This window comes from Vitis vinifera, chromosome 16, assembly GCF_030704535.1.
Source record: "Vitis vinifera cultivar Pinot Noir 40024 chromosome 16, ASM3070453v1".
Lineage (NCBI taxonomy): Eukaryota > Viridiplantae > Streptophyta > Magnoliopsida > Vitales > Vitaceae > Vitis > Vitis vinifera.
Window position 1 is genome coordinate 18,755,454 of NC_081820.1, and position 19,982 is coordinate 18,775,435.

At 31.6% G+C, this 19,982-nt stretch overlaps 1 protein-coding gene across 1 annotated transcript; it reads right to left on the minus strand.

Annotated features, from left to right (window-relative positions):
- Positions 1 to 51: 51 nt before the first annotated feature.
- On the minus strand, positions 52 to 6,667 carry LOC100254950 (enolase). The gene is made up of 17 exons (XM_002267055.3): positions 6,283 to 6,667; positions 5,606 to 5,669; positions 5,196 to 5,260; positions 4,881 to 4,928; positions 4,705 to 4,791; positions 4,495 to 4,575; positions 4,291 to 4,392; positions 4,130 to 4,210; positions 3,935 to 4,009; positions 3,551 to 3,613; positions 3,362 to 3,442; positions 2,881 to 3,075; positions 2,710 to 2,760; positions 1,691 to 1,779; positions 1,555 to 1,606; positions 921 to 977; positions 52 to 360 (listed from the first exon to the last, which is right to left on the minus strand). Exons 1-17 carry the CDS (start codon positions 6,346 to 6,348, stop codon positions 280 to 282), a joined length of 1,338 nt encoding a protein of 445 aa, XP_002267091.3. The 5' UTR covers positions 6,349 to 6,667; the 3' UTR covers positions 52 to 279.
- Positions 6,668 to 19,982: the final 13,315 nt, after the last annotated feature.

Sequence of the window (19,982 nt, forward strand, 5' to 3'; positions counted from 1 at the left end):
TTCGCTCTATGTAGGCAACAAAATCATTGCATTATAAAACCTAGAACCACCTCAGGAAAATACCACATCATAATATATTCAAAACACAAGGAGTCGATCTCAAAACATCAAGGGGGGTAAAAACAGCTCAAAAGCATCCTCCGCAACTACTGGGAAGATTATGTCTCACTTCTCAAAGGTTCAAACTTCTCTCTCTACCGGTGAAAAAACACACTATTGATTACTGCAAAATCATATACTTCCTTTATTTAGATACTTGCTTGGTGACTGCGTCATATTTTAGTAAGGTTCCACTGGTGCTCGGAATTTTGCTCCTGCATACACAGCTGCAGATCCAAGCTCTTCTTCGATCCTAAGAAGCTGCAATACCAAGAAGTAGAAACTGCTCAGAGCCAAGGACTAAAATTCCAGAGATGAGTGCAAATAAGGCTGTGAATCAACAAGGACTCAAAGTTTTGGACCGATATCCGGAGACCGATACACCAAAAATTAAAGAGAAAGGAAAACTAGATGGATTTTATTCATAGGGAAATGCATAGGACTCAAAACCAGATGACGAATTACTATAGGGAAGTAGCCCTTGGTAAGTCCAAGGGCTGATCACCCAGGGCTCAAGTGGTAAAGAAGGGGCCATGGTGCCAGTGAAACAAGATAAAGTTGGATTAAGATTTTAAAACTTCCATTCCTTTTTGGTGAAGAAAAGGGATCTTATTTTCAGAATTTCTAAATAACGAAGAAAAGGAAGGTTCAGTGCACAATATTGAAGTAAATAATTTTTCTAATGGCATCCGCTGTAAGAAATTAGACCCCTGATTCACATTGACAAGGCTATAATAAATGGCCATATGCATTAGACCATGGGAGCTGGACACTCACAGCAATTCCGTTTTAAACCCAAGTAAATGATAATAGAGCTTTACCTGGTTATATTTGGCAAGGCGTTCAGACCTGCAAGGAGCTCCAGTCTTGATCTGGCCCTGTTTGCATATAAGGCACACATCATCAGGTCATATCAACTTGAGATGCTGTCCAGAAAACTGTCAAATCTCTTAAATATGATACTACTACAATTTTATTTTCATGTTGCAAAAAACAGAGAATCAATATTAATCCAAGTATGCACTGTACAAAGAGCTTCAATATTACAGAAAATTCTCAAGTTATAGGGAACAGAAGCTACCAGTTTTGGAAAGAGACATGCTAAGAAAAAGGAAGACCAAATGAATTTGAACATAATTCCTATCTGAATTTCATATCGTGATTCTTTTTGGAGAAAGAGAAAAAGAGGGAACAAGTACTAAAGGAATTTCTCAAAATCAAATCACCCAAAACCATAAAAGACCAATCCAGCAGTGGGAAAAATGACCAACATACAAAATTCATCTAATAGAAATTGAAAATTCAAGGGAGAACAAACAAGGCTTTGAGTTAGGTGACCTAGTGTATGCATCGAGAGAAGAGCAGCTACTCTGCTATTTAGCAGCTGGAGCTAAAACATTTAATATGAAGGGGAAAAAGACAGACGAAGCAAAGGAGAACAACCCCAACACTTACCGTGGCCAAACCAACTGAAAGGTCTGCAATGAAAGTATCCTCAGTTTCACCACTGTATTGTGCAAGGGAAACTGGATTAGTAATGCCATTTCAAATAATACTGAAAAAAATTTAGTAGACAAAAAACATTTTGTACCTTCGGTGACTTGCCATAACACCCCAGCCAGCTCGTTTAGACATTTTCACAGCTTCAATGCTCTCAGTTACTGAACCGATTTGATTCACCTGGCCAATCATAAACTAGTCAGTACAGAAGTTCCAATTCAAAGGATGATCAAAGATCTGTGCCATCCAATCTTCATGTGTAAATAATTTTTTTTTTTTTTGTATATAGATTTCATGTGTAAAATTTTATCAGTAGCATGAGTGCATTTGCAAACTCTAAAAGGTAAGTAAAATAGGCCAACCTATTGTCACAGACTTAGCCTTTTCCTAAGCTCACATGCGACACTTAAACATCTCAAGCCACTTGATGTTACTAAGTCAGCCCTCCCCTTACACTTAACTAGCTAGGCTAAGTTAGAGGCACACAACTTGAAAGCTAAGAGAGTGTAAGGCAACACTTTAAGAAAGGAAGCTTTATCGCACATGGAAGCTTTTACAATGCTTGGAAGCTGTCACTTGCTTCATTGGTTAGCTACTTTGGGTGGTGTCTTGGCCAAATGAGGCCCTCACCTATTTATAAGTACCAATGGAACTTTCTAGAACCCACAAAGGTTCCACTCTATCATAGAACTCTCTATACAAAGGCTATTTACAAGTATGTCTAGAACTCTCTAGAACATCCCATATGCTTCCCTGGTCTTCCACTTTTGTGTAGAGATGTGTGGACATCTCCAGGACTCTCCAGAACTTTTCACGCTCCTCCACTAGTGTAGATGACTCCAAGAGTTTTCAGAAGCTTCCTACTCACTTATATAAGCTCAGGGGAGGGTCACTTGGGGCAGGTTGTAACACTATTCTCCCATAGAAGATGAGTTTATTCCTAATCCAAAACTACTTTCAAGCAGCAAAAAACCATGAACTTTGCAACTTAATTGCAGTGAGCCATTAAGCTAACAAACAAACACTAAGATTAGACTAAATATGATGTGCATGGCAATCCTAGGTAAGGATATATCCTTCTTTAAGCAGGAAAAAGGAAGTGACAACTACCTTCAATAGAAGGGCATTGCAAGCCTTCTCCTTGATTGCTTTCTCCACACGCTGTAGCAGCCACAATAAAAAGGGATTTGACGTCATAAACACGCATATCTTACATTTTGAGCTTATGGTGGTCATAAGCTCATCTTAGATTTTTAGCTTTTGGTGGTAGTAAGAGCTTGCCTTAGGATTTGTAACAAGGAGATCATCACCAACAATCTGAACTTTCTCGCCAATTTCAGATGTCATCTTTGCATAGTGCTCCCAATCATCCTGATCAAATGGGTCTTCAATTGAAACAATTGGGTAATCATTCACAAATGATTTGTAAACATTCTTCAAGCTGTCTCCAGATATTTTTTGTGATCCATCATTGTTCTGCAGCAGATGGTTATTATTCAGTTAGGTGCTTCAAATTACAAGGATTTTCTGCTCAAAATATTGATAGGAAATCCTAATTTAGTTTCTGAAGTGATGGTACTTCCTTGGCAGGTTGTACCAAGCACACCTCTTATCGGGCTTTTTGGATAAAAGCCAATTAAATGATGGTCCATTGACCATTTTCTATTGTGAAAAAACAGGACAACATAAACCCGACATATCTCAGACCATGCACTATTGAGTAAAATTCCTTAAGAAGTTAGAGGATAGAGTCAATTGCTACCTCTTCCTTGAAATTCAAGTCATAGGTCTTATCCTTGTTATCATAGAACTCTGAAGCAGCAACATCCATCCCAATTACAACCTGCAAGAAAAGTCAATAATCAGTGAATGTAAAACCAAAAATAATAACCATGCAAATAGAATAAGTGCTAAGAAATATAAGTTAGATTTCAAAGATGAGAGAAGTTACCTTTCCAGTATATCCAGCTTTTGCAATAGCTGTCTTCAGTAGTTCAAGGCCTTCCTTGTTCTCCTGCAGTTCACATCACATGAATATATCTAAAATCAAAACATTATCCTGGACATTCACTAAACCAAAGAGAAAAGTATCCAGACTTGTACCTGAGGTATGTTCTCAAATATCAATGAACGGAATGTGATACTATTCAAACTTTTAATTACATTTTACTACAAAATTGATGAGGTGGGTAGGGTGGTTTTCTATAGTGGGACAAACAGGTAAGAAACCAACTTGAATAGACCATTAGCCTTTGATTTGACCATATAGCTTTCTTCAAGCTTCAAGCATGAAATGAAAATCTCAGAATGATATAATGAATGAGCAATTACGAACCTGAATATTGGGAGCAAAGCCACCTTCATCACCAACATTGGTTGCATCTTGACCATACTTTTTCTTAATTACAGACTGGAAGAGCAAACAAATAGAAACATGATAAGCCCTAAGATAATGTGAATATGTTAAACTAAATTTCAAGGGGTAAAATGCACAAAATATAAATAATAATAATAATAAAATTAATGCTACCTTCAAATGATGGTATACTTCTACACCCATCTTCATAGCTTCCTTGAAAGAAGATGCCCCAAGTGGGAGAATCATAAATTCCTGTAAAAATTGGGATTAATAAGAATTTCAACAGCAAAGGACATTAAAAATTCATAACCAAGCTCAGACTTTAATTTAACCTGCATGGCTAGTTTGTTGCCAGCATGAGAACCTCCATTGATAACATTGAATGCAGGTACAGGCAGCACTAACTTTTTGTTTCCAGCAAGATTAGCAATGTGCTGCAGGGTACAAATATAAACAAGAGTAATCATGTAAGAAAAATTTATGCATGTAATTAGTTTAAAATAACTATGAATGAATTATGCTACTGCATACTGTACCTTGTAAAGGGGAATTTTGTTCACCATAGCTCCAGCTTTACACACGGCAAGTGACACTGCCAATATAGCATTTGCTCCAAGCTAATATAGTTGAAAAGAAGAAAAAATCCAGTCATCATAAAGTCCAAAACAGGAGAAGTAGCACTAAGAAACTTGAAATAATATGCTGTCATAAGAAGAATTAAGGTCTGAAAAACTGTTATATAATACCTTTTGCTTGCACCAACCCCATTCATTAACTGTTCCATCAAGCTGTTGCACCATGAAATTGTCGATCTTAACCTGCTCTGTTGGGTCCTATAAACGCATAACAGAATAAATATGCATCAATGCCCTGTTTTCATGGGCTTCAAGAAAAACCAAAATGAAAAATGTTCACGAGATACCTTTCCAATCAAAGCAGGTGCAATGATTGCATTCACATTTTCCACCGCCTACACCAAAAGAATATAAACATATCATGATCAGTTCAGTATCAGGTAAGTCTCAATTGTCAAAACATCACATAGGCTCTTAAGAAAGATGCTAGTCTCAGGTCATCAATGAATTAATGACAAAAGGGTGTAAATATTTCTAGCAAGAAAGGGGTTTTGTTCCTGTTCAATTGCATAATTTGACAATAAATTTGAAGTAAACTTTGAGCATTCATCGTACAAAGAACACTGCAATAATAAATTAAGGGTTCAAAAGTAATCAGATACCTTGAGGACACCTTTCCCAAGGAAGTCAGATCCACCATCTCTCAACTCCAAAGCCTCGTAGATACCTTAAATATGCATAAATTGTTAAGAAAAGAAAGTCAGAATTAGAAAATACTACTTCAGGCATGTAACAACCATGAAATTGATTAAGAAAGACCAAATGTATGTGAATGAACAAGAATTCTTCACCTTTGAATAGTTCATTTAATGGTATATGCAATATAAACTAACAGAAAAGGTAACAGAAAAAGAAAAATTGGCCTGCCACAGGGGGCATAAAGTGGTTAGAAAACCAAATATAACAAGAGGAGAACCCTAACATTCCTTCAAACTTCTGGAAATCGAGGTAAGAGCTATTCACATGGTAAATATCACTATTTTTTTAACTCAAAAATATCTTCTAGTATTACCTGTTGAAGCACCACTTGGGACAGCAGCCCTCGCAAAAGTTCCATCACTGAGCGTAACATCAACCTGAAATCACCTTACTTTTAGAAACAGTTTCTACGTGTCTCTATTACAGAACCCAAAAAACCAGTCATCCACTGTTTGGTTCCCGGGAAAACCAAGTGAAAGCAAGAAAACTTAGAATCTATCACCTCAACTAAACCAAACAGTTATATATGGCTCATTCAGATGTAATTATTCTGTTTCCGGGTCTTAAGCAAAGAAAATCTAAGATTCTAAACCTCTTTGTTCTTTTTTCTTTTACTACATTTTCCCGACAACGAAACAGATGAATAGTCGACATGTATCCGTAAAACAAAACGCGAAAAGGCCAAAAGTCTACAAATCCACGATCCGTTTGGTTTGGTTCACGTGTAAACGGCGGAAAACAAAAGAAAAAGCCAGGTCCCCATCTTTCACGTGGTTTTGCAAAAAGCACTTGAATCGCGAAATCGTAACTTTCTCAGCTTCCAAACAATCCAGATTACTATATTCAAAGCCTCGGCTCATTCACATAGCCTACGCTTTCCCGGGAACCAAATAGCAAATTCAAATAATTAAAATAAAAACAGAGATCAAAATGCTGGTGGAAATCGAGAAATTTCGAGGGATCAAACGGCTGAAACAAAATGAAACTGACTTCAACGGTGGGATTTCCACGGCTGTCGAAGATCTGTCGAGCTTTGATGACCTTGATGGTTGCCATTGTCGTCACTTCGATCTCACGAGGTTTCCTTGTTTGCTTTTGTTTCGTTTGTTCTCCGAGAAAATAACTAAAGGCTTAGTATATTTATTCGAAAAGAGATCCTCCACCACCACACTGATTTGGTCTCGGCCGTTGGTTTTGTTCAAAGCGGCACCACGTGAACGGCTGTGATTGATTTCTTGGGCATCACGAGAAGTCGATGAAATCAGGTGTTTCACGGACCACGATCACAACCCAAAGTATAGACTCGCATTTAATAATTTTCCTCTCTGTCTTCAAATTTGACACGTGGCGTATCAAAATAAATGAGTGCGTTCGTGGACGAAGCACCGGAATATTTCCCCGTTCAACAGGTGGAAAGCATAGTCGGATTATTCGACGGTGGTTTTTTTTATGAAAAGAAGTGCTTGGTTTGGCCGCTAGTTTTCATAAGCAGTGGGCCGATTGACCTGTTTAGTGCGTTAATTGTTTTCGAAACGTGGAAAAAGTGGGCTTACTTTCCCCTTAAAAAAATTATTTTTGAAAATAAAAATCAATCCAAGAGACCAAAAGAACTTTATGTTATAGTCAATAAAATATCATATCCTATATACCTTAAAAGGTAATTTCCTTTTAAATATGATATCCTTTAAGATTACTTATATTTGATTTATAAACAATAGGGAGAATTGTGTTTTAAAATTAACATTTGGTTTATATATCATATATATTTAAGTCCAAGACCCGAACAAAGTATGAAAATTAAGATGAAGGTTATCTTTCATTAATCCCTAAAATACCTTTAACCCTTACATAGGCATAAGTGAGTGTGAATTTCAATTTTTTTTTATGTTTTTTTTCCCCTTTTCTATTCCCTATTAAGTATTACTCATTTTTAACTTTTTTTTTCTTATTTTTCTTCCGATCTATATTTCTATTTTATGTCAAATAAAAAGCAATAATGTTTTTTTGTTTTTCATTTTTAAAGATATTGAATCTTTTTGCTCTTATTATAAGTAATGATAAAAAATTTGGGATTTTTCATCCAAATATTTTTTATCTTTTTATATTTATCTTTTAGTTTAATTTTCATTTTTTATTTTAAATTTATATTACCCTTTCATTTATATTTTTCTCTTATTTTTAATTATTTTTTATATTTTCTACATTAACCATATTTTAAAAAAATTTAAAATTGACTATCACTTCACTTTATTTTATATATATATATATATATATATATATATATCCTTTTAACTTTAAAATTTTTAATATTTTTATTTTAAAATTTTTAAAAAGATAAACTTATTGAAAAAAATAACTAAGATATGAAGTTCTAATATTATATTAATAATTTTTCTTATCTAGATAGACTAATGCAAAGTATTTTGACTCACAATAAGAAAATTGTCAATACAATTTTTTAGTTAAACTTTATAAGTTAAATTTCAAATAAAATATATTATATAAAATTTTATCTAAAAATTATTGAAAGTGGTATTTAATTTTTTTTATTGACTTTCAAACTTATCTAATTTTTTACTTGAAAGGTAATAGAACATCTTTACAAAAAAAAAATTAGTTTTTCATTTTTTAAATAAATGAGTATAAATATATTAAAAGAATTAAAGATAATCTTAGTAAAAAATTTGATAAATATGATTATAATTTTAAATATGATTCTTTATTTCAAACTTATATTATTTCTCATATATATTAAATAATTTTTTAAACACCTCATAAAATATTAGTATTATTTGTTTGTTCTAACTTGTAAATTAGGTATCATCAAATATTATATTTTTTCAAATTTATAGAACATATAATGAATACTTTTTAAATACCTCATAAAATAGTATTAATTTTTTTTTTCTAACTTGCAAATTAGGCACATGGTGTTTATTATTTTAAAAATAATGTAAACACACATGCATATATATATATATATATATATATATATATATATATATATAATATTAATCAAGAAGACAATATTTTTAATACTAATTTACCAACCTTCTGACCGAATTAAAGTCTTCAAAATATTCAAAATTTCTCCATTCCAAAATTACCTAATTGCTCTCCACACTCATCCTAAATATTTTTTAATAAAGATTTAAATATTTAAAAACATTAAAATAAATATTTTCTTATTAAAGCAATTTTTTCAAAGTAATAAGATAAAAATCATGAAATCTTCAAAACTATAATTACAAAAAATATTTTTAATTTTAAAACTAATTTCATAATTTAAATTAATGATTTAAAAAAATAAAAATGTTATAAAAATAATTTTTGTTTATTTTTAATTCCATTTAAATATGATTTTTTTAATCTCTATTGATAACAATGAAATTATGTTTATAAAGGCAAAATAGTAAAAATATATATTTCATTTAGTTTACTTATAATGAACAATTCAAACATGATTGATTTTAATTTTATTTCCTATGTGTTAGTTTTTGTAGGGAATGTCTTAATGACATAGTTTGATAAAAAAAGAAAAAAAAACTATCAATAATGTCTTAATGTCAAATTCAAGTTGTTTAAAAATTGTACAAAACCTATTAGGAGTCTTGTACACCCTTGTACACTTAGCACATTTCCCTTGTACGGTTAGTGTAATACCCTTGTACAATGACACAAATTTCATATTTCTCATAAGTTATATGTTCATGTAGGTGTATTAATCATATTTTCAATGGTTTAGTTAAGAAAATGATGGATGACTTAGGATCAATTTTTTTTTCCCCAAATATCATTATTGGGAAAAATATTAGAATTTCCATGTGAGAGTTAAATAAAATGCATGACATAGGCGTACAATCCTTGGATGACAAGGAAAATAAAAAAGTGGTTAGAATTGATTAAAATAATTCATAAAGGATAATCTTGTACACCTTTGTACAATTAGTACATTTCTTATGTACAGTTAGTGTAATACCCTTATACAATGGCATAAATTTTATATCCCTCCTAAGTTATGTGTCCATGTTCACGTAGGAGTGTTTAACCATATTTCCAATGGTTTAGTTGAGAAGATGGTGGATGACTTAATGTCAAAAAAAATTTCCCCAAATATAATTATTGGATAAAGTATTGGAATTTTCATGTGGGAATTAAATAAAGTGCATGACATATATACACAATTCGTGAGTGATAAGAAAAATAAAGGAATGACTCATAATCTATTATAATTTTTCACAAATGGTAGCATTGTAGGCCTTTGTACACTTAGTATATTTTCCTTGTACAATTAGTGTAATACAGTTGTACAGTGGTGCAATAAATGAATAAATAATTTTTTTCATATAAAAAAAATGGTACTAAACAAGGTTTTCAATTTTCATTTTTAAAAATAGTTTTCATTTTTTAAGTAAATGTATTTTCAAAAAGAGACAATATAGAAAATAAAAATTATTTTTAAAAATAAAAAAAATAAAAAATAAAAACTAGAAAAATATTTTAAAACCAAACTCAAATATAATCTATATAATATTTAGTTACTTGTTTTCATGTAAAATAAGTAAATATACCTTTCAACCTTTTTATATAAGAAAAATTCAATCTCTATTGATATAATCCACTTCTAAAATTATGTCATATGAAAACATTTTAATTGAGTACTTAAAATAAAAACTTTTCATCCATCCTCTTTATTTTTTTTTCTTTTTCTTATTTTAATAAATTTTAAATTAATTCAAATCATTAAAAAAAAATCATTAATAAACAAATTCGTAACATTTCATATAACTTATTACTAAAAGTCATGTTCAAAAAGTTATTAAAATAAGGAAGGAAGAAGATTAAAAAAAATAAACTTTTTATTTTATAATAATAAAAAAACTTTAAAAATACTTTTTAGTATAAAAAAAATTAAAATAGTGAATATATTTATTTTAAATGGTATTTTAATCATTAAATTATTTACTTTTAAAATGTAAAAGATAAAAATAAATGTAAAAGATAATTTTTATTTATTTAAATTAATATTTTTTTAGAATGTATTTTCCAAAATAGTCTTTGAATCATTAATATAATTTTTGTTTATTTATAATTTAAAAATAAAAAATAATTTTTTATTTATAAAAGAGTTTTAAAAAATAATGAAAAATTAAAAAATGGTTAAATAAGAAAGAATAGTGACAAGGAGTAGAATAAAGACAAAAATGAGTCAAGTGGGTATTTTTGTCAATTACCATCTCATATCCTTATCATCAATTATGGGTGGTTGGAGGACCTTATCTTAATTATGAACCATATATGGGTTGAAAACACAATTGTCCCTAAAAAATAAAAGTGGAATAAACTTTATATTTTAGTGTTAAAAAAATTTATTTTGTATTTGTGGGACAATCACTACGGTCCAACATGAGCCCTAAGCGTCATCTAATGCAAAGCATGTTTAGCACAAGAGTCATGTAGCATTAGTCATCCACCTAGGGTATAGATGAACACAAAACAATCGAGCATTATGGATTGCTGTCAGCAAAGGATGAAAATATCGGTAATCACGGATATATCGGTACTTCGATTTTACGGATATGTCGGAGATATATCGGCGGATATTCTGGAAAAAAAATATCGGTAAGCTTAAAATTGTTAAAAACTGATGGAAATGCAAGGAAAACCTCATAATAATATAATTAAAAGTATAATAGACAATTTAAAGTTGTTTTATTGAAAAATTTGATATACATATGATATAATTTGCGATATTAGATGTAATTATATCATGTCAATCTATAAGAAATGTTAATTTCGTAATTGTTCTCATTATAAAGTCACATAAAATACTTCATTTCATTAAATATCAATAATTTGTACACATTACATTAAAATGTCCCTTTAGTACCAAAATGAGGATCGATGTGGTTCAATGGGATTGATAGATGAAGGAACCCCGGCTTGTTGTTGGAGACAATATTGGTACCAACTCAATGAGCCTCGATAATATTGGTTATAAATTCTAACATGTCATGCATATATCTCTTGAGTCCTACCTACTGCCTCTACATAGATAGGATACTCAAAGTTCACCCATGTGTTAATGTCAAATCCTCTTTCCATCTGATATGGAACTTGGTATGGCATTTGTCTGAAAGGGGAATAACACGACATACCATACTCTTCATGTGTTGAACTTGAAGGTTGAACTTGAAGGTTGACCATAACTCATCACATGAGGAGGGTAGATGTTAGCCTCATTCAAGGAGTCGCTAAATTGAGTCCTTATACTCATAGATTCAAAACTCCCTGAAAGTAACTCCTCGTTATATGGTTCCATCATTCGTTCTCTTCCTCTATAAGGCTTCCCAATAGCTCCTATGCCTGAACCAGCTCTTCTAAAGCCATGGTCTTCATCCTGTGTGCAGTGTGTGAAATCATTTTCACAAGTAAATTGGCTTATTGAATATTGACTATGTCAACGTTCATCAATATCTCCTCCCCCATTATCACCTCCATTATCAGTTCCACCTCTTGAACCATCGTAACCAGAAGTAGAAGTACCTGCAGCACTAGGTCTACTACTATGGCCAGCACTTGTGGAGTCAATCTCTTGGTGGGAATTCAATGCCGCCTGAAGTGAATCATTAGTATCTTTGCTAAAACTTTCAGAGTGAACTTCTTCGGACAACACACGTTCAACATTAACTCTAAATTCTTGAGCATGAGCGACAATTCGTGGATCAGGATTTCCAACTTCGTCATCCAAGTGTATAGGCCTAACCCATTGGAACAACTGATTATCTTCTTCTTCACCCATGTCGACTGAAATGTCAAGAAGATCAAGGTAATCTTTTTCAACAACTCGATCATTTTCTACCTCCATATCGCGTAACTTTAGCCTCATATTATAGTAACAAAAAACTAATTGCTCCAATCGAGGGTAAGCCAAACAATTTCGTTGCTTTGTGTGGATGAGAGCAAACATGCTCCAATTTCTCTCACATGCAGAAGATGACGCAGTTTGTGAGAGAACTTTGATGGCTAACTTTCTCAATGTAGGTGTTTGATTCCCATACATAAACCACCATTCAGCTGCAATGAATTTGATAATCATATAAATACTTATGTGGTGAATTTACAATAATGATAATCAATTTTTTCCTATAAAGACTCACTGGGCACCATGGTTGACCCTACTGCAATTACCGCTCGATCACCGAATCCTCTTTTTGCATCTCAAAAAAACACAAGCTATGTATTTAACATTTAATTTGTTAGTAAACGTTCAAATAAATTGATGAATGAAATTATTGTTTTATTGACAAAAATAAAAGTTTTTTATTCACCTCATTTCCAAATTGACCAAGCGATTCAGTAGTTGGATCTAATTTTGCAAAAACATCATGGACAACTTGAAGTAGTTCCGGATCACTACCAACTCCATGCCTACATTGAAATCTTGGATTCAAGAAGTATGCTACAATAAAATTTAGTAGAGTTAGTATTTTTTTTTTAAAGAAACTTAAATACAAAGTAAAAACTTATAAAGATATATAGCACTTAAGTACCTGCTGCATGAAGTGGATGTTTTAGTGTTTTCTCCCAACGATCTTGTATTATTTTGAACATCCAATCTCCAGTTCCTTGACAAATAAGGTTCTCTTTCATCACGTGCATAAGCTCGTACACAAATGGCATTGTGGGAACAACTTCAGAATCCACAAGTCGAAGCACCACGTATAATGGCTCATATAATGAAACTAAATTTTTCAATCTGTCCCAATACGTATGGTCAAACAATAATTGCTCCAATTCTCGTCCAAGTTTTGTTCGACTAAGTTTGTGTTGTGCCCATTCATCACTCATAAACAATTTTTTCAAATCAACCATTTTTTTTAGAAGACTGTCAAGAGCAATATAATTGGTAGCAAACCTTGTAGCTCCTGGTCGAACAATGTCTCCACCACAATACTTTCTCATTTGTGCTAGTAACCAACCATGATTATAAATAAAGTTAGTTATCTTGCAATCATTGTTTATCACCTCGATAACACTGGGTCTTTTACCGATGTCTTCAAAGATTAAGTCGATGCAGTGCACCGCACATGGAGTCCAATATAAGTTATACTTTTTCATCAATTGTTTCCCTGCTTTCATGAACGCCGACCCATTATCTGTGACAATTTGGACCACATTTTCTTTACCGACTTCTTTGATAATAGTCTTCAAAAGCTCATATATATACTTGTGGTCTTTGATATAGTTTGATGCATCGATTAACTTAAGGAACACCGTGGTCCCTTTAGAATAAACCATGAAATTAATAATACTTAATTTCATGGGCCCTGTCCATCCATCTGACATTATTGTGCACTCATATGTCTTTCATTTTTCTATTTGTTGGTTCACATAAGCTTCCATTTCTTTGTACTCCATTTCCAAGTATTTATTTTTTATTTCATATGGAGATGGAGGTTCGATTCCCATTCCTGCACTTCATATGTAAAACATGTCACAAAATACTATACTTACTAAAAGTATAACACAATATAACATTTGATAAATTAGTAATTACATGCTTGTTGTGCACCAATAATCATATTCTTGAAGTGACAAGACTTTTCTTTTGAGAGTGCGACAGTCTCATAAGTGAAGAATTTGCTGATTAAGCATCCCAATGTTTCTTTAATTGCACCACCCTTGAATATATCTTTGATATTTTTTTATCTTGCTACAAAAGACTTGTAAAGCAAAAGGGCAATAGGGGGTGAATGATGCAAATGTCGCATACTCTATGATTTTCGCATCGTCGATGGTATACTAATAGAAGACTCTTCCGGTTTGTGTTTGGTTCCTACAATATTCTCATGTTGTTCACGTTCCCAATTAAATGCTTTCAAGGCACAAACTGCAGATCGATATGCATCCCACTCATCTGGGTGCATATATGTCGGATACATATACACATCTTCATCCTCAACATCTTCATCATCATCATCTTCGTTTACCAAATGTGTATGATGAGTCCCCATTGTGCCACGTAATTGACTATGAATGTCTTCAATATCAACATTTTTCTTTGCTTTTGCTTTTTGTTTGTCATGCACCAGCAATCGTATCTCTTCTTTCACTTTGGGCGACACTCTTGGACACTTTTTGGTGTTGTTATGCGGGTCCTTATGCGTTAAATGAGACTTGAATCGTGTGATGCCTCCACTTTTCATTACCAACCCACAGAAATTACAAATTGTTCCTTTTCAGTTACCCTCAATTGGTGAACAATACTTCCAAGCCAGATCTCGCCCTGGCATGGCAAAACCACCTTCACTAGCCATACTAAATCTATTGCAAGAAAAATACACTTAAATTTAAATCTATGTTAATTAAACTAATTAAATAATTTAGCTAAGTTAATTTTTTTATTCTAAATGTAATTTACTAAATATAGAAATTAATTATAATTGAATATGAAAATAAATCGCAATAATAAAAAAAATTGAGCATATTTAATATTTCATATATAGTAGTTCATGTTAATTAAACTAATTAAATAATTTAGCTAAGTTAATGTTTTAAATGTAAATGTAATTCTATTATATGATAAATTTACTAAATATAGAAATTAATCATAATTGAATATGAAAATAAATCGCAATAATAAAAAAATAAAGCATATTTAATATTCTATATATAGTAGTTCATGTTAATTAAACTAATTAAATAATTTAGCTAAGTTAATGTTTTAAATATAAATGTAATTCTATTCTATGATAAATTTACTAAATATAGAAATTAATCATAATTGAATATGAAAATAAATTGCAATATAAAAAAAATTGAGCATATTTAATATTCCATATATAGTAGTTCATGTTAAATAAACTAATTAAATAATTTAGCTAAGTTAATTTTTTAAATGTAAATGTAATTCTATTTTATGATAAATTTACTAAATATAGAAATTAATCATAATTGAATATAAAAATAAATCGCAATAAAAAAAAAATTGAGCATATTTAATATTCCATATATAGTAGTTCATGTTAATTAAACTAATTAAATAATTTAGCTAAGTTAATTTTTTAAATCTAAATGTAATTCTATGATAAATTTACTAAATATTGAAATTAATCATAATTGAATATGAAAATAAATCGCGATAATATAAAAAATTGAACATATTTGATATTCCATATATAGTAGTTCATGTTAATTAAACTAATTAAATAATTTAACTAAGTTAATTTTTTGAATCTAAATGTAATTCTATGATAAATTTACTAAATATAAAAATTAATCATAATTGAATATGAAAATAAATCTCAATAATCATAAAAATGAACATATTTCATATTCAAAATATACTAGTTCATATTAATTAAATTAATTACATAATTTACTATGTTAATTAAATTAATTAAATAATTTAGCTAAGTTAACTAGTTTAATGTAATTCTAAATGTGAATCTAAATCACAAATAATCATCTAAAATAAATATATCAATTTATAATTAAATAATCAAATTAACCTAAATTAATTCAATAAAAATATACAAATTAATTACAATTGAATGTAAAAATAACATTAAATCATCCTTGCAAACATACTAATTAATTAAAAATACATGAATTAATTACCATTGCAAACAAAATTAATTACAATTTAAAAAAGCATACCTTAAAATTATTGAATAATTGAGCAACCTTAGAAAAAATTGGAGTAATAAGAGAGCAAATGAATAATCAAAGCAAAAATGGATGAAATTGATGCAAAATGGGCTATTTATAGACGAAATTTGGGCCAAAATAGCCGTGGGAACCTTAAGTTATCGTTGAAATTTAATTTTGGTCATTGGATCACAATTTGGGAGCAATCTGGCCGTTGGATCTCTTTATTACCATTGAGATTCAAATTTGGCCGTCAGATCAACACGGGCGTGATTTGGGCCGTTAGATCACGCTGGAGAGAGAGAGCTGATTTTTTGCAAAAAAATTGGCGATTAATTGGCGTTCCAGGCGATTTTTCCTGAAAATCATCGATTTATCACTAATCACCGATATATCGCCGATTTTTTGGCAATTTTTGCTAAAAATCGGCCCTCCGACATATCTCCTCGAAATGTTGTGTTGCTTGCCTCCAATACGTGATATATCAGCGATATATTGCCGATATTTCGCGACATTTTGCTCCTTGCTGTCAGCCCCTTAGCCACTTGACTCAAATTTGGATAAAATGGTCTCATGGGTAGGTCTTGCACCCATAATAGCCTAGACGGAGAGCAAGAAAGGCCTGGAAGGTTGGTGGCTCAAACTCTAAGAACTAAGTGAAAAGGCCATGTGCGAGCCAAACGCACACTGCGGGCAAGCCAGACGCTCACCGCGCGCACACCACGACCGAGCCAGACGCTCACCACACACTCACCACGCACGCACCAAGCTTAAGTGGGCTATGGAGTTGGTGCAGATAAAGGCTGAGGGCTATTTTGGAATTTATTTTATATTTATTTAAATATTCCATTATGTCTCCTCAAGCATATTGATGCATCCTCCAGAAACTATGAAAATAGCTCGTATTGCTCTTTAAGGGAGGGTTGGTGACTCAATGGGGGAGCACCAAGGGAAAGCCTTGACCGCACCAAGAGGGCACCATGGCATGGCCTTGGGCGTGCCTAGGACACACAGACGAGACTCAAGCACACACACATGGGCTCCACGACATGTGTGGTGTGCACCCTGTGGCCACAATGGCACGGGGCCTGGTGTGGCCTACCTCATCCCCACGCAAGCACGAGGGTGCCTAAGCCTTGTGCGGTGAGCCAACTGAGGAAGCCATGGACGCAATGCCACGGCCTGATGGGGCACTAGACAGCAATTAACTCGCACCCATGATGCCTACGCACAACATAGAGGCGCAATGCCCTGTGCACCAAGAAGGATCAGCCATGGGCGCAATGCCATGGTTCGTTGCTATAGAGTTGGACCTAACAGTGGGAGCAAGCAACATGCCCAGGCCATGGGCACCTAGACATGGCTCACATATCAGTGTGGGAAAGGTACACTGATGCACCCTAGCTGGTTGGTGCATGCTACCTGGTTCAAAAGGCCTTGATCAATGGCACGTTGGTGGGCACCCGGTCACAAGAGGCACCTTACGAGGAAGGAGACAACTTGTTAGGGGGACTCTCTAGCAGCTTGGTGAAAAAGACTTGAGGAGATGGCAGCTAACAAATGCCGCTAGCTAGTGGCAGTTAGCTAGGACAACAAGTGATCAAGTCAAGCAGTCAGCTACAATTGACTTGCAGTTGGTTGAAGTGCTGATGGCTGGTGTAAGTGGGTGGTTCACGAGCAGGTCACCATCTGGGTGGTGGGTGGTTATGCAAGGCAGTTATGAGCGGTTATGGCCAGTTGCATAACCACCAAATTGGCTCCAGGATTTGAATTTTGAAATTCTAATGTAAATTGCAAGGTAAGTCTTTTAAAAGGGCTCCTGCATCCTTGAGAAAGAACAGAGTGAGAGATGAGGGATGATTCTCTGAATGCTTAGGGGGTGTAAGCATACTTTGACTCAGGGAAACAATTTTGTATCTTGTAGTGAGTTTAATACAAGTTGGGAAGGGTTCCCGTAATCTCGTTTGTGTCCATGTTACATTGTTCTTACTTTGTTTTTGTTGTGTTTTTCTAAAGGCTAGAAGAAAGTTTGGCTAAGGAAGGGTCCTTAGCACTGCACACTCGTGAAAAATTTAGAGTGATATTCAGGGGTGTGACAATTGCCATCTACCAAGTATTAATTATAGTGCGTAGTAAATGCATTGATTGACGCAATCGTTACGATGGTGAAACTTCAGACTTCAAGACTCGTTAGAGCATAACAACCATTATGAACCGATAATCATTAACATTAAAGACGGAAATATTCAATTAATAATTAAGGTGTCGGAGAAAACATTACATTGGGCAAAGATAAATAGTCACTCTTAATCATAAGATAAGTATGTTGCCAATTTTTCTAAACAAAAATTATCTTGCTCAAGTCTTCCATCTTTGACTTAAGTTTCGAAAGAGTGTGCCTGAAAAATCCATCTAGATTCCTTTGTATAGGTTGAATCGTCATCTAAGCTTCAAGGCTAGTCAAACATCCTCTTTGTTAGCGTTGCACCAACAGTATTATTTGAAAATTGTTTTAGAATTTAAAATTTAATAATTAATTCTTTATTTTTTTATTTATGAACTTTTTAATTAAAAAAATATTATTTTATTTTATTCCATATATAAAAATAATTTATATCTATATATATATATATATATATATATATATATTAAGCAATACTTATTTTAGTATTATTTTATAATATATTAAATATAATTTCATGTTTCTTTTCTTATTAACTAAAAATTTATAATTTATTTAATCAAAATATTTTATTTTGCAAATAAACAAATGAAAAAATTTAATGAAAAAAAATAAATTTATAATATACAAGATATTTGTATCTGATATCCCATTTATAAAAGGATATAAAAAAGAAGTTAAATAATATATTTTATCATTTTTCTTATTATTGCATGGATATGATAAGTCCAAGATAATTCATCTCATCTCTTTACTGATGGATAAGATTTATTATACAGTCCATTAAAATATAATTTAAATGCTACAAATTAATCTTTATAAATAAAATGATTCTCTTATATAATTTTTCTCTTACAATTGTCAATATTAGAATCCATTAAAAGCTTCCATGAATATCATGGATAATATAATTGAAATTAAAATTAAGATAATAAACATTAAAAAAAAAATAAACAAAATTGAATAAAAATAAATAAAGATAAATTAAAAGAATGATAATAATAAAAAAAAACATTGGTTTTTGATAAAAATTGCATCATTTTCTCATTACCTACCCTCCTTTCAGTCTCTTATTCTTTTTCTTTTGATTTTCTTTTTAAATTTTTATTCTTTCATGATTTTTGAAATTAAGAAAAATGATTAATGATAATGATATTTAGGAGCGTTTTTGCTTCAAATTTAAATGTTTTCTGATAGTTCTTATAAAAGTTATTTAAATGTTTTCTGATATTAAATTTTTTTTTTTTTTTTTTAGTTTTTTTCTAGATACTAAGACCTTGGTTGATAACCATTTTAAAAAATAGCTATGAAAAATAGTTTTGTAAAACAAATGTGTGTTTGTGATCATCAAATATTATGTCCTATTTTCTTTGTTTTTAAATATGTTTTAAACAATAATTTTTATATATTGTTTTTTATTTTTTATCATTCTTATAATTATTTTTTAAAACAACAGTTATAAAATAAGTGAATAATTAAAAACAATATATTTTAAGTTTTTAAGAACAAAAACTATTGTATATTTTTCTATTATCAAATATGTTTTCTTATATTTTGAATTCTAAAAAATAGAAAATTATTTTTGAAAATGTTAGCCCAAGGTTCTCCTAATCAAGTTTTGATGATAACAAATCATGATTAAGTTACTAATTGGTTTAAATCATAAAGAATTTCAGGTATTTATTTGGAAATTCATCAAATGACCTAATGGGTAAGATCAAGACCTTTGGAAGATCTTTAATCATAATAAACATATGTAAGATGAAAACATAGGTGTACTTAGGATTTATATATCATTTCATACATCTTTGAAAAACTCGGTTTATTATTTAAAGTTACAGTTCCATTAAAACTC